Consider the following 13,623-nt stretch of genomic DNA (forward strand, 5'->3'; position numbering starts at 1 on the left):
CTACTCGAGCCCCTTGAACCGCCGATTGAACTCCTCCACAGCTACCGCGACCATCCTGTAGAGGAACGCACGCCCGCTCTCCTCCCCGACCGGTATGAACGGCCCGTTCTGCCCTCCACGGAACACAACGCTCAAGCCCGTGCGCTCCTTTGAGATAGTCTGGATATCCTTGAGCGGCACATCCCACTCGGTAGTCAGCCGGCGGCTGCGGATGAGTAGGATGCGTGAATACGTAACCATGACGACCATGTCTTCACGCGGAAGCTCCAGGTGGGCAATGTACTCCTCATTGAAGTATTTGCCGTTGTCGACCTGCTTCAGCCAGAATTGGCCCAGAGCCTCGCGTTGATTGTAAGGCCTGACAATGCCATCGGAGGGAATGAAACGAGCGAGCCGCACACGGTCCAGTTCAGAGCCGTCGAATACGGTCGTCGTGTTGCGAATACCCTCGGAGACATTAGAAGCCAGATCAAAGACTCCAACGGCAGGCTTGGTGGCGAGTCCGATAAAACCCTTGCCTACGCCCTTGAAGAAGCCAACAGCACCTTCCTGCTCAGCGCCCTCGAGCGGCTTGCGAGCCACTCCACCAAGGCCAGAGGCGATAGACGTAAAGAAGGAATTAGCACCAGCGGTCACGCCGTACAAAGCATGCTTGGGCCGATTCCTTGCATGCGTGATGCGGCGGCGATCCTGGAACTGCTTGTCCAGTGTAGCGGCCGCAAGACCCTTGCCAACACTGCCAGTGAACTTTGAGAACGAGTCAGAGAAGCCATAAACAGAGTTCTTCACGAAGCTGGCTGCGCCCTTCGCAATGCCGACACCAAAGTCCTCGGGGTTCTCAGACATCAGCAGTCCTTGGTAAGGTTCGTAGAAAGCATCGGTAATGCCGCTACTGATGCTGTTAAACAGACCGACAGGGTTTCCGAGGAAGTCGGCACTGCCAATGATCTTGTGGACCTGGTAGAGGACCTCTTGGCTGTAATGATTGGACATGAGCTGGATCAAGATGGGCATCGAGACACGAGCATTCTCGATGAGAAGTGCATTCATCCTGATGGGCGCATCATTGATATTGCCGATAGCCATGGTCATGACATTGGCAAGGAACATGACTGGATTGCGAGTCGAAGTCTTGTCATCCACGCTGACCCGGTCAGTGCGCATAAATGACAAATTGAGCTGCATGGGCTGAATGTTGAGGGCCTCGAAGTAGATGTCCTGGCCAGACTGCTCTTGCTTTGGCTCAGGTACATCGATGTTCTCGTCGCAGAGCTTGTCTTCCTGAACCTCAGTCCACGAAGCGCCAGGTACTTTGGAGTAGTCCAAGACTGCGTAAATGAAGTCCTCGTCCAGCTCAATCGTCATTTCTTGGAGCAGGACCGTGAAGTACTTGACGTAAAGCACACCGAACGAGTCGTCTTTGACTCGTTGGATACCGACGTGGAGCGAGGGATGCAGCTCGACATCCTCGGCTCGCTGCTGGACTTTGGCGGGGTACAGTATCATTGGGAAGAGGCCACCATACAGCTGATTGTCGATCTGTATCCATTTGATATTGGTTGTGATGCCTTGGTGCAGGCGCGACTCGTTGTACTTGAGCTCAATATCTCGCAAGGTGATGTAAGCAAGCTCCTTTAGCTGCTGGTTGATCAGGGAGATGCCAACGCCGTTAAGCCTGAAGTGTGCCTGGAACGTCGCTGGGTCGTCCTGCTTCTTCACGACGAAGCCGCCCGTAGTACTACTGTTGGCTGAAGCGGTGGATCCACTCATGGTCTTCTGACGGTATAAGCTCTTGTTGACCTTGAAATTGGACAGGATAAGAGTTTGGGTGGGACCGTCGGCAGCAACGTTGATGTCGACGATCTTTTGCGTGCCGGTGCTGTCAGGAAACTTGAATGGGACTTGGTTTCCAATCTCAGCAAGCTTGACATATCGTTCCCTGCCGAATGCAGTGAGAACCACTTCCTTCTTTTTCGCTGACGGGAAATCCCACGCGTATGGCATGATACTTCTTGGCGGGAGCCTGTAGCGAATCTGCCGCCAACCTGATCGATCACCATCGCCGTCGTGTGATTCGCTGATTCTGTTAGGGTCAGCTTGGTAGAATGTGAATTCTGTGTCGCTCTCGTTGCGCATCGAAAACGGCCAGGCTTTTGTCTCAAGGCTGAGATGCAGGAAGATGGTTGCATCCTCCAACAGAATCTCAACACGAATAAGTTTCTGTCGCTGACCGGCCTTTGCGATCTTGATGTGCGTGGTGCCAACGTCCGAGATGTTGAAAGGCGAAGACCACTGGTTGTCAACGCCCGAGTAGCACAGCATGAGCTGCTTCTCCTTGGCACGCTGGAGAAAATGCAATGGGTGCAGTGAGCCCGACTCAACAGTCAAGAAGTCCGATGAGCCCGGCTGTCGCAAGTGAATGTCCTCTCCCAGCTTGTTATTGACCACGAATCTTGGCGCAAGCGTGACGACCTTCGTCAGCTTGTATTTGCCCTCCCCAGACTCGACCGTGATTCCAGCATGGATCTCTGTGTCTCTCTGAGTTGACGACAGAACGATCTCGGATGTGCTGCCGATAGCATCAAAACTCTGTGGTTTGCTCCACTCCGAGTCTCCAATTTTCAAAAGTGCGCGGTTTCGCTGATCATCGCTTCCAAAAGAGAACATGAAGGGCAGTGCTTTGGTTCTCTCGCGGCCAGCAGCACGATCCAGGCTCGACTCTCCAGCAGCTCTCTTAGCTTGTTGCAGGAATTGCTTTCCACGGATATTGATGCTCAAGCCTGTCTTGTTCAGTATCACATACGGGCTGTAGATTGTGACCTTGAAAGCGCCTCCACCATCCGGCACCTTAACATAGTGGAGCCTCAGGCTCAGCGGCAGCCCGTCTTCGTCTTTGCAGATGAGCTTGCTCTCTTTCCTGAAGTCAGATTGCTGTGGAGCGTTCACAATCGCGTACTCGCTTGCCCTGAACTGAGTGTCCTGCATGTCAATACTGACAAGCAGCAAATGCGAGAGCTCTATCATGTGGCAAGGGCTCTCGCCGCCTTTTCGTAGGAAGTTGCTCCAATCTCTCTGGGCATTCTTGTCATACACAGCGTACTTGAAATCGTACGGCAGAAGGTTTTCCAGGACGACTGGGGGGGATAACTTCAGCTTCATGTAGGGGTATTTCCTGTTTATCTTGGTCAGCATCATGGATTGAACGGAACCATCTTCCCAAATGGATACTCACCCTGTCAAAAAGTGGCCCTTGTCGAATATGGTGTTCATCTGGAAGTAGAAGGGGTCGTTGTTCTCTCCCTTGCAGACCAGGGTTCTTGTCGGCCGCTTGAGTAGGTCTCTCCACCAGAGTGGCTCAGACGACCATTCATATCCGAAACCTGAATCCGGTCGAACAAGGAGACTCTTGAGGTAGGCGGCACCGACTGGTGCTGGTCGACTTTGTCCTGGAGGAATCTTTTCAATCTTGAGCAGATGCCCTTCCTGTGCATCGAACACGCCGAGCTCGATCGAAATGTGCGTATTGTTCTCCACGGATAGCGGTGATCGAAGTGTGACATATTTGATGTTGTCCTGGCCGAGCTCAATTTCCACAAGAAGGCGGTGGAGGATATTATCAGCCTTCGGGCGAAGACTATACAAAAACTCTCCTTCGCGGTTTAGACGAATGTTTTTGACTGTGTCAAAACCGCTGCCCTCAATGTGGACCGAGACGCTGTTGGCAGTATTGTTCTCTGACATGATGTTCTCACGCATCTTCTCCCAGTGTTCAAAACTCCAGGGAGCCTCCTCGCCATCCTCCAGTTTGGCAGAGATATCTTCGTTGCTCTGGCTCTTGGCTTGGATTGCGACATCAAAGCCAGTGTAGTTTCGAATCTTGTAGGGAGCCTCCACGCCACGAGGCTTGCCTAGAACATCTTGATCTTGTGTCAGGAAGTCGAAAGACTTGGAAGCGAGAGCGATGGTCGCGGTCGTGACTGTTATGTCGAACGTCTTCTTGGAAGCAACATCGACTGACAGTAGCCCACTGGATTGCTCTTTCGCCACGCCAAGGCCGACTTGCCAAGGCTCGATCAGAGGCTCCCAAGCAGACTTGGCGAAATTGTAGACATTCACATACATGTCCACCGCTGCCTCGGCCTTCAACGAGCTCGTCCAGTCTGCCGCTGTTGCCGTGAACCCCTTGATGCTCATGTCCAATATGGGCAGTTCGTGAAGGTCTCCGATCAACACTACACGAATGCCCTCCAGAGACGCCGTTAATTCCTCGTGCTTCAGTGGCCTCTTGACAACATCGTGGGGCTGTTGCGCGGAAGCCTTGTTGCTGGCTGCTGCAGTACCGCCCGTCCTGGCAGTCTTGGTACCCTTACCAGTCTTGCGCGCAATTGTTGAGCCATGGCCACTTGATGTACGCTGCTTCAAGCCATCTCCCCTCAATTGCTTGGCCTTCTGGTCGGATGCGCTCGGCTTAGAGTCCTCCTCGTTGACAGACATCTCAGAAGCCTTGCTGATGATCTGTAGAACAAGCAGGATGTCGCGAAGAGACAAACGCAGGATAAGCGGTTCAATGCTGATGCCAATACTGCTCATGTTTGGCCGCGAACTGTCCAATGACGCTTGGATTGAAAAGTCGTCCAGGATGCGCAGGCGGGAAGTGTCGAACTTGTCCATGCGACAGAGGAACATGCCAACTTCCGAAACATTGAAAGTCAAAGAATGTTGCTGCGCGAGGAGGACCTGCTTCGTGCCTAGTACAATGGCTTCGGAGCTGCTGCTTAGCGGGTTGGCGATGAGGATGATCTGAGCATCGACAATGTTGACACGATAAGAAATGTTCATTTTCGGCGCCTCCTTTGGTACAGTAGGCTTGGCATCCTGGGCTGGACTTCTAGACTTATTGTCTGGCACAACAACCTGCATAGACTCGTTGTCTGATACGTCTGTAGAGTCGATGCTTTCCTCAATTAGAGGATCCGGTTCTTCGACCTTGAGGGCGGTTGAGACGTAGTTTTGGATGGCGAAGAGGTAGTCCAAGGCGAAAATGACGCGAGGGCTGTCCACGGCAACAACAGCAATCATGCTGCGCTGTTCCGCACCTGTCATGGACAGGCTTGCCATGAACTGCTGGACATCCTTGTTCGACGAAGTCATGATCTTCTTAAACTTGTTTCCTTCTCTTGCGCGGCTGTCGAAGATGGTGAATGACTGGATGACAAACTCCGCCTCTAATGACCCGTCGGCCAACATTCTTGTCTTGAGCTTGCTGTCGTCTAAAGAAAAGCGAGACAAGCTGGCAGAGTCCAAATTCCCGACCGGCTTGTCCTCAGAAGCACTGATGAGCTCAAGTCCAATCTTGTGCGCCGAAAACACCAAGTCTAACTTGGTCCAGGTGTCTTCCCTCGAACCCAGCTCTGGTGACAAATCTGCAATCTGCTCCTCGCCACCAGTCATGGTTGATGACATTGTCTTCGCTCGGCGCAAGGTGCGCTCATCCACATCGCGCTCTGCCTCTTCGTTGCTAGCTTCAGAATTGGTTGCAAAAGCAGCAGGAACAGATCGCGAAATCTCTAGGAGAAATTGGACTTGGTACTGCGTGAGCCGAAGGTTGATGTCGGTCATGGTGCCCTCGATTTCAGTGTCTGGCCGTTTGGAACCAGCCGTATGCTCCGCATACACAATGTTGAAGCCGAGATCGACGTGGTCAATCATCTCGAGCTCCTCAGACTCTTCCTTAGAGTAGTGACACAGTGAGGTCAAGCGGATGTTCCGTATACCAGCGGAGAGCTTCATGGCGATCTCCGAGTTTTCCGAGTCATCAAGGGGCACAAACTTGTTCTGAGCATAAATCTCACCCAGATAGGCGGTGATATAGTCCCTCTTGTGTCGGTCGGCAGTCAAGGCTCGGGGGAACACAATGATTGGAGTGTTGACAATCACATCGAATTTGAACCGGCTCGTGCTCTGTTGGAGCTGTTGCGCTTGGTTTGCCGCAGCCTGTCTTGCAGCATTGAAGATGGCCTGCATCTTGCCAAACTTGACCAAGAACTCGACGATTTTCCTGAACGGTTCTTCGAGGAAGTTAACCTTGATACTCCCAGCTCGAAGGAATATTGATGAATCATAGCCAGGATAAGTCTGAGTATTGCTTGAATCGAAAGTCTCGTAGCGGAAGTCCGCCAGTTCGTCGCCCTGGATGGCAACAAGTCTCCGGAAGCTGGAGTTTTCAGATGCCCCAACGTTGACGTCGTCCACCAACGTCAGATCGCCCAGTTTTGCTGCGACCCTCATAGTCTTGCCAGACAGGAACACACCGATGTCTGCGTGAGTAAAGGAGAGGGTCGCCAATCTAATGCCATCGTTGTTGAGTATAAGTCGAATGGCTTTCAGGTCGACCTTGACACGCATGGAGCCTTGCTCTGGCTGGGCTGTTTCCGCGGGTGGCTCAACTATTGTGACTTTGTCGCCAGCCTCGTCGGCTTCGGTGATTCTGGCTTGCTCGGCCGAATTATTAGGCGCAGCGCCGTTGTTGTTGTTTGTGAATGTGACGAGGATGAAATCCAACAACGTGAGGAGAGTCTTCCTCGTGACAACCACATTGATCGTGGAAATGGCGACGTTGACGTTCGTGTCGATGCCGTCATACACTGACATGAATTCTGGTGACTCCCTGTTCACTTTCGTGAACTTGACATGAACCAGATCTGTCTGCTTCTGCCGATCCTCCACGTCGCCCGAGGAGATGATTGACTTGAACTCAGCAGAAGGGTTTTCCACGAAGTCGTCAACTGTGACAGAGCCTAGCGACACTTCTGCAGCCATATCGAACGGCCGCATGTAGAAGTGAAGATCGAAGCTTTCGGCGACAAGATCCACCAAGAGCTTGTCGGGATCTTCACCGTCAGGGTCACTCTTGTATAGTGAGCCCTGGAGCTTGTCGACGGAGAACTTGAATTCGAAATTCTTCTGTTGCAGCTTTAGGTTCTGATTCGAGCTTCCGTCCGCTGCGTCTTCAAACTCGTCATCATTGTCTGAGTCGTCCTCGAGAATTATTGCAGTTTGTTGGGAGAAGAACGGGTTCGAAGAACTCTTTCGATGATGTGAACGGGTGCGGCCAGAGCGGCTAGAAGCAGAACTGAGAAGGCGAGGCCTCTTAGGCTTCGCTGCTGTTGACTCTGCCGGCTTCTGTTGCTGTTGATTGCCGAATTTGGGAATAGCCACCTCGATGAGTCTCATCAGGCTCTTGTATTTTGTGTCTGATACGGTTGCATGTAGGACAGGCATGTGGCCGGAAATCTTCATCTTTGTGAGGTTCGGAGCCTTCGGCAGAATAGACAGCGCGACGACAAAGTCTACGTTGATCTTCTCCACCACATGCATTCGAAGTTCTTCATCCTTCTCGACCAACTGGCGCTTGGTCTCTTCGATGGATGGTCCAATCAGGACCTGTGTCGAAGTGAGCTTGACAATGAACCGATCGTACATTAGCGACTCGAGCTGTTTGAAATCTTCCTCCGAGTATGACTGGTTTTGTTTGTCCTGAACTTGCTTCAATGTCGCTTTATCGACAAGCTCGCTATCCACATTGATGCGACCTGCATCAAGAATGAGACACGTCGACCGTTTTGTCGTGATGCTCTGTGGAATGATGATTAGAGGCGCCTGCAAATCCAACTTGGCATTGAAAGTCTTGTGCTCCTCCAGCGCAAACTCGAGACCAGCCCGCGTCTGCTGCCGTAAGCCTTCGACTGTTGCTCCGGCAGACTCCATTAGAGCAGTGATGGATTCCATGTGTCTCTCTGGAGGCTTGAAGAAGTCCACAATACCAATGACGAAGTTGGGGTTCCAAACAATCTCCAGGGGTTTCAGCTTGGCCGTGACTGCAAAGTCACCCTGCCCATCCAAGGGGTTCTGCTCGACCTGCAAGTCGAAGAAGGTCTCATGCGATGAGCCTTCGAGCTCGCCGATGGACAACCGTGTCGAGTCCTCTCCTTCCGGTGCGTCCTTGACACGCACGATCTCCTTGAACAGACTATCGGGAGTTGTGCCGTCGTTGACTCGAAATCCGCCGAGGCTGAGATCAGCAAGTATCGAGTCTGGCCTCTTGAGGGCCTTAGCCTTGAACAGGTCAAAGTGCAAGCTGAGCAGATCAGTTTTGGTCCCATGCGGACTTTGCCTGAGTGTGAACGATCCGGTACTGAGCCAGGTGTTCAGCTCCATCTTCACAGTATCTCGAGGGACGTCAACGGCATCAGCAAGTGCGGCCTTCTCGTCCCAGTCGATCGCTTCGTAGAGCTCCTTGCGCTGCTCTTCCGTCATCTGCGTATTCTCCTGTGAGTCGGTCGTCTCGGCTGCAGGCTTGGAACCCCACACCCAGGATAGCCAGCCTTGCTGCTGCTGCTGATCTTGTGGTGGATGCTTTCTGAGCGCCTCTGCATTCTCCTTCCTCAACTGATTGCGAGCCAAGGACCTCCAGAATCGCAGATCCTCGTAGCCAAGCTTCATCTCCAGTCTATTCAAATCGTCGGATTCATCGGCTGACAGCTGCTGGTTCGCTTTCTTTTTCTTGAAGAGTTCGATGTAGCGTATGCGGTCATCGCGCCGCTCACGGAAGTAGTCCCATGTCCACCTCCGGTTACGCTCGTGTATCTTGGCCAGCACAGCGTCTCCTGCAAACTTGAACCATGCTCGGGGGTCCTCCTTCGGTGTCACATTCTTGGGTTGCAACTTCTTGTACTCCTGATGCCGAATGAAGTAGTGAAACAGGTCGACCATCATCAACCCATCGCGGTACTGATCATCATCCAGAACGACGCCGATTTCGTCGAATAGGAGAGTACCCTTAAACTTGGGCACATTGGTGGCTCCAGTCTTGTCCAGCTCAATCTTGGCCTGCCCACTGACGGGTTTGAGGATGAACTGGTGGTCTTTTGTGGCATCGTCGTTGCCCTTGCCAATCATTTCCTTGAACTTGGAGATAAGCTCGTCGTGTGGGAGGAGATCGTCGTGCTCGTCCGTCTCCCGACCCGGTCCGAGAAGAGTAGTATCCGTGTTCCAGTAGACGGCGAGGGCCTCGAGCTTGGCCAGCTTGTGTGTCGACTTTGACGAGTTCTGAATAAATGTTGGCTTCCACTCGCCGTCCGTACTGACGGCGCTGAACTCTCCGAGTGTGACACCCAAAGCAAAGGGGTGGCCGGGGGCTGAAATGGAGTCCTCGTACCGAACGTGGATGTTCTTGACGGTGACTTGTAGGTTGTCGACAATCTTAGTGACCAGGCTCTCCGTGAAGCTCTGACTCTTCTTCTGCTCCTCTTGGCTGAGGCCTTCTTGGGATCTCTCTTTGAGCAGCTCGGCACTGTCAAGCTTCTCCATCTTGACCCTGTGCCGCCTTCTCTCTTCTTCTTCGGGATTGTAAGCCGACTCCTCCTTCGGCGACGCCAGCAGGAAGACGTCCTCAATGAAGACCTTGACTGGAGCACCCCGTAGGTTGGACCAGGGGATCACAATGGTAAGCTCGCCCAAGTGGCCTTCCATGACATTGATGGGCAGCTTGAGCTGGTCCAGAGCCTCCTTGCGGAGCTCGAGGTTCCGGAGCTTGACATCGCCACTCCATATCCCGACTTTGAGCTGTGTGGGATCGAAGTTCTTGACATACATGCCCAGGAAGCGGTTGAGCAGGCCGGCAACGAGACCTTCCAGCATCTTGGCAGAAGTGTGGACCGTAACCCAGGCCGGGGGGGAACGTGGGATAAGCTAACGCAAGGGGTGTCTTCAAGACATGGGCGAGGATCGGTCGCGGTGGCCGTGAGCTATGCTTGTTGTTGCCTACAAGATAGGCGCGGTAGGAGTAGGAAAAAAGGCCTCTGCTGTGTCGGCCTTTTCTTGAGTGCACGCGTGGTGTCGTGGTTGAGAGGGTGACCGTGCGTAAGCGGGACGGATCGCGGGGTTCGTGCTCGTCGGGACGGTCGCAACTGATCGCCCGTGCCTAGCAAGCGACGAGCAGTGGGTATGTATTGTACAAGGTTGAGGATCAGAGTCGGAGCTGTAATGCGCAGCGTCTTGTGGAAGAGAGAGGATCCGGGAGGAAGCCGGGCACGGCGGGTGTATGGCGAAGTGATGATGGGGAAGAACAATTCAGTAGCGGAGCTGCGTGTTGGCAGGACAGGGAGGTTTGGGCAGTGACCGCATCAAGTGGGGCCAGGCAGAGTGTGCGGGTGGGCCATGATCTGGAGATGGAAGCTCGACCTTTTGGGCGAGCTTGCTTGCTTGCTGTCGCATGCACGCACGCCCGACGTTGCTGCCTGCCAAAGATCGGACACGTGCATCCGAGTCGTACGAGGAGGGTTGATTCTGAATTATGAAGAGTCGGCGCGTCCAACTTGTGCTGCTCGTGGAGTCGGAACTATGCCTATCGGGTATCTGTCCAGCCAGCCTCCGATCACGCACGATTCATCATGCCTCCAGCAGAGACCATTGCATGCGGTCAAATAGTATCTCAGGGTGCTGAGCAGGCAGATGGGCATGACCTCCTGGAGGGATGGCGTGCCTTGCAGCGACTAGCCTCGCCCGGTGCTGGGTGCTGGTGCCCAGGCGGCTGTGCAGCCCAGCCCATCAAGAAGGACGGTTGAAATTTGGATCATCGCGGACAAGCGACCTTGGGAGGACAAGTGATGACGCTATTGTGCGTGGTAGGTCCAAGCCACACCACCCGCCCGCGCCGGCCCTGGAGCCCCAGAAAACAAGACCCGACCCAACCGAGCCCCACTCCTCGGTGCTCGACGTCCTTCTTGCCAGTGCCTGTTCCTGACGCGAGCCAGGCGATCAAGGGTCGCCTCAAAGAATATGGCTTGCCAGTCAGTCTCGAAACACAGATCTGCCCCCTTCGAGACCTGTACATACCTTGGGCAGCACATACAACTGTGCACCGACACTTGCAGAGAGAGCGGGTCACGGCCTGTGCAAGCATCGAATCGAAGCTTGCTCCAGACAGGCTGTGGGCCAGCCCGCTTGGCAGGCCATTGCGCATTACGTCATTGCAAGTGCCCACCTACCCCAACTTGGAGCTCGGAGCTGCCCTCATCCAGCACACAGCTGCAACACAGCAGCACCAGTATGGCAGCGCGACCTGGGCTCGCCCTGTCTCGCAGCTGCTCGGCCGTACGTAATGAGCCGGCCCAGTGCTCCTCGCGACACTTCGTCTGCGCCGTGGAGCGATTGATGTAATGGTTCCTGGGTTTGCGAGCACGCGTCCCCACCTCTCATGCTTGTGTCATCCATCCTGCTTGCTTGCTCCTGATAAACCGCCGCCGTCCAAAGCCTAGCTTCTCTCCGCTGTCGTCTCTTGCTTCTCTTTTTCGTTCAATTGCATCTTTCAGGATCGGTCCTCCATTCGCGGACATAATTGCTACTGGTTCAAGAGTAGCCCGTCTCGTTCTCATACCATTGTTGCCCATTTGTGTCACTAGAGTCCTCCCTGGGACACTCCCACGACCGCCATGCTGCGAGGCACGAGACCTGTTGCCCAGCGCGCTCTGGGCCTCATCCAGCGATCCAATGCCGCGAAATCCCAATTGAGCTTCACCCGTACCATCACGACTCGTCCTACGCGGCCAAGACCACTCGCAGCTGCCCTCGACGGCCGATTGCCCCAGAAAGCATCGTACGCGGACAAGCCCCCGCCGCCGCCACTGCAGGTGGGCAGAGACGCCGAGGAGGAGAAGCGGCTGGGCCAGCAAAAGCTCGAGTCCGACCCCTCGGCGGTGTCAACGCAGTCTTCCGTGCGGCATGTCTACGAGCCCGCATCGCCACAAGCCGAGAGTGCGGCCAAGGCGGACGTGTCGGATGGTCTGAAGCATGACCTCGTAAGTCACCCGGCGACAGAGTTCCCTGCAATCTAATTGAGCAGTTCAATCATGACTAACGACGTCTGCCTCCGCCTCAGGGAATCGTCAAAGACACCTTTTCCGTAGCTCACGTCCCTCGGGAGTCCTATGTGCTAGGCCTAGCCGGAACCTTGCCATACCTCGCCACCTCGATGTCCACCGTCTTCCTCTCGTGGAACCTCAACACGGAACCCACCGGCTCAGGCTTCCTCAACACTTTTATGCTCAGCCACGACTCGGCGCACTGGTGGCTCGGCGTCATCGAGCCCATCCAGCTCGGCTACGGCGCGGTCATCATCAGCTTCCTCGGCGCGATCCACTGGGGCCTCGAGTACGCCGAGAAGAAGCCAAGCCGCGACCGGACCCGGTTCCGGTACGGCCTGGGAGTCCTGGCCTCGGTCGCCGCCTGGCCCACCATGTTCCTGCCCATCGAGTTCGCGCTGACCTCGCAGCTCGCGGCGTTCACGGGGCTCTACTTTGCCGACACCACTGCCACCAAGAGGGGCTGGGCCCCGTACTGGTACTCGTCTTACCGCTTCGTCCTGACGGCCATTGTCGGTGCTGCCATCACCATCAGCCTCATCGGCCGGGCCAAGGTCGGAGACGCCAAGCCCCGCCTCTCGGGACTGTCGCGCAAGTTCCACGAGAACCACGGCGAGGAGGCCTGGAGTGAAAAGTGGGCTCAGCTCGAGGACGAGGAGAAGGAAAAGATCAAGAAGCAGAAGGAGGAAGAAGAGCAGAAGCGCAAGGAGGAGGAGAGGAAGGCAGAGGAAGAGGAGAAGAAGAACAAGAAGAAGGGCTCCAAGGGCAAGGATGAGGAGAAGAAGAAGGGCAAGGAAGCGGAGAAGAACGAAGAGAAGCAAGACGAAGGCGACGACTCGGCCAGCGATGAGTCCAATGATGAGTCCGGCGATGAGGGTGGTGAACAGCCCGAACAGAAGGATGAGAGTGATGAGAAGGCGGAAAAGCAGGAGAAGAAGGACACCAAGGCTGAGAAGAAGGATGACAAGGCCGAGAAGAAGGATGACAAGGCTGAGAAGAAGGAAGAGGCTGGCGATGATCAAAAGGAAGGCGAAGGTGAGGACAGCGCCAAGGATGAGAAGAAGGAGGGCGACGAGCAGAAGGATGATAAAGAGGCCAAGGATGACTCCAAGGGCAAAGAGAAGAAGGGCAAGAAATGATCTAGCTCATCTGCCTGTTATACTGGAGTTGTTGCGGAACCGAGGAAGATGGGCGTTAGGCGTTGAGTGAATTCCTCGGGATTCCTTTTGCTTTTCGAATCCATCAAGCGTATTTCTCGTGTAGTTTCTCAACATGGCTGTTAACACAAGATGGCATATTGATACGTGCTAAATGTTGTTAACTTGATAACATTGCCGCGATGATCACACCTAGCCGTTGAAATTCCATGTTGGACTACGTCGCGACAAGAAAGCCGCCCAAGAAGAAAAGGAAAAAGAAAAGAAGAAGAATGAAAGACGATCGATGGTCCGAGTGGGGGCTACACCCCACTCGAATCCTGAATGCTAAATTGATAAAGGTACGAGAACGTATCTTGCCGTCGTCAATTTCATGGAACCCGTCATGGTGCCCTCCTAAAACAATATCCATGTCGGCTTTCTCAGCCAGTGGTCTGGATTCGAGACTGGCGATCATTTTTCGGTGATGATCCGATCGCAGAGGTTCGGGTGTCCCAGTAGAATAGAGCACTAAGCTGCCGACGAGAGTTCTTCAGATCTGGACA

General features: G+C 54.2%; 2 protein-coding genes across 2 annotated transcripts; one reads left to right on the forward strand and one right to left on the reverse strand.

Moving 5' to 3' along the window:
• Positions 1-9,699, reverse strand: B0I36DRAFT_367698 (uncharacterized protein; the record flags this gene model as incomplete). Its single annotated transcript, XM_046159513.1, has 2 exons — positions 1-3,172; positions 3,233-9,699. 2 exons carry the CDS (start codon positions 9,697-9,699, stop codon positions 1-3), a joined length of 9,639 nt encoding a protein of 3,212 aa, XP_046007479.1.
• Positions 9,700-11,114: 1,415 nt separating this feature from the next.
• B0I36DRAFT_388018 (uncharacterized protein) lies at positions 11,115-13,260 on the forward strand. Its single transcript, XM_046161210.1, has 2 exons — positions 11,115-11,858; positions 11,939-13,260. The coding sequence occupies exons 1-2, from the start codon at positions 11,493-11,495 to the stop codon at positions 13,058-13,060; spliced, it is 1,488 nt and encodes a 495-aa protein (XP_046007480.1). The 5' UTR covers positions 11,115-11,492; the 3' UTR covers positions 13,061-13,260.
• Positions 13,261-13,623: the final 363 nt, after the last annotated feature.

Source organism: Microdochium trichocladiopsis, assembly GCF_020744255.1.
Source record: "Microdochium trichocladiopsis strain MPI-CAGE-CH-0230 chromosome Unknown B0I36scaffold_10, whole genome shotgun sequence".
Classification (NCBI taxonomy): Eukaryota; Fungi; Ascomycota; class Sordariomycetes; order Xylariales; family Microdochiaceae; genus Microdochium; species Microdochium trichocladiopsis.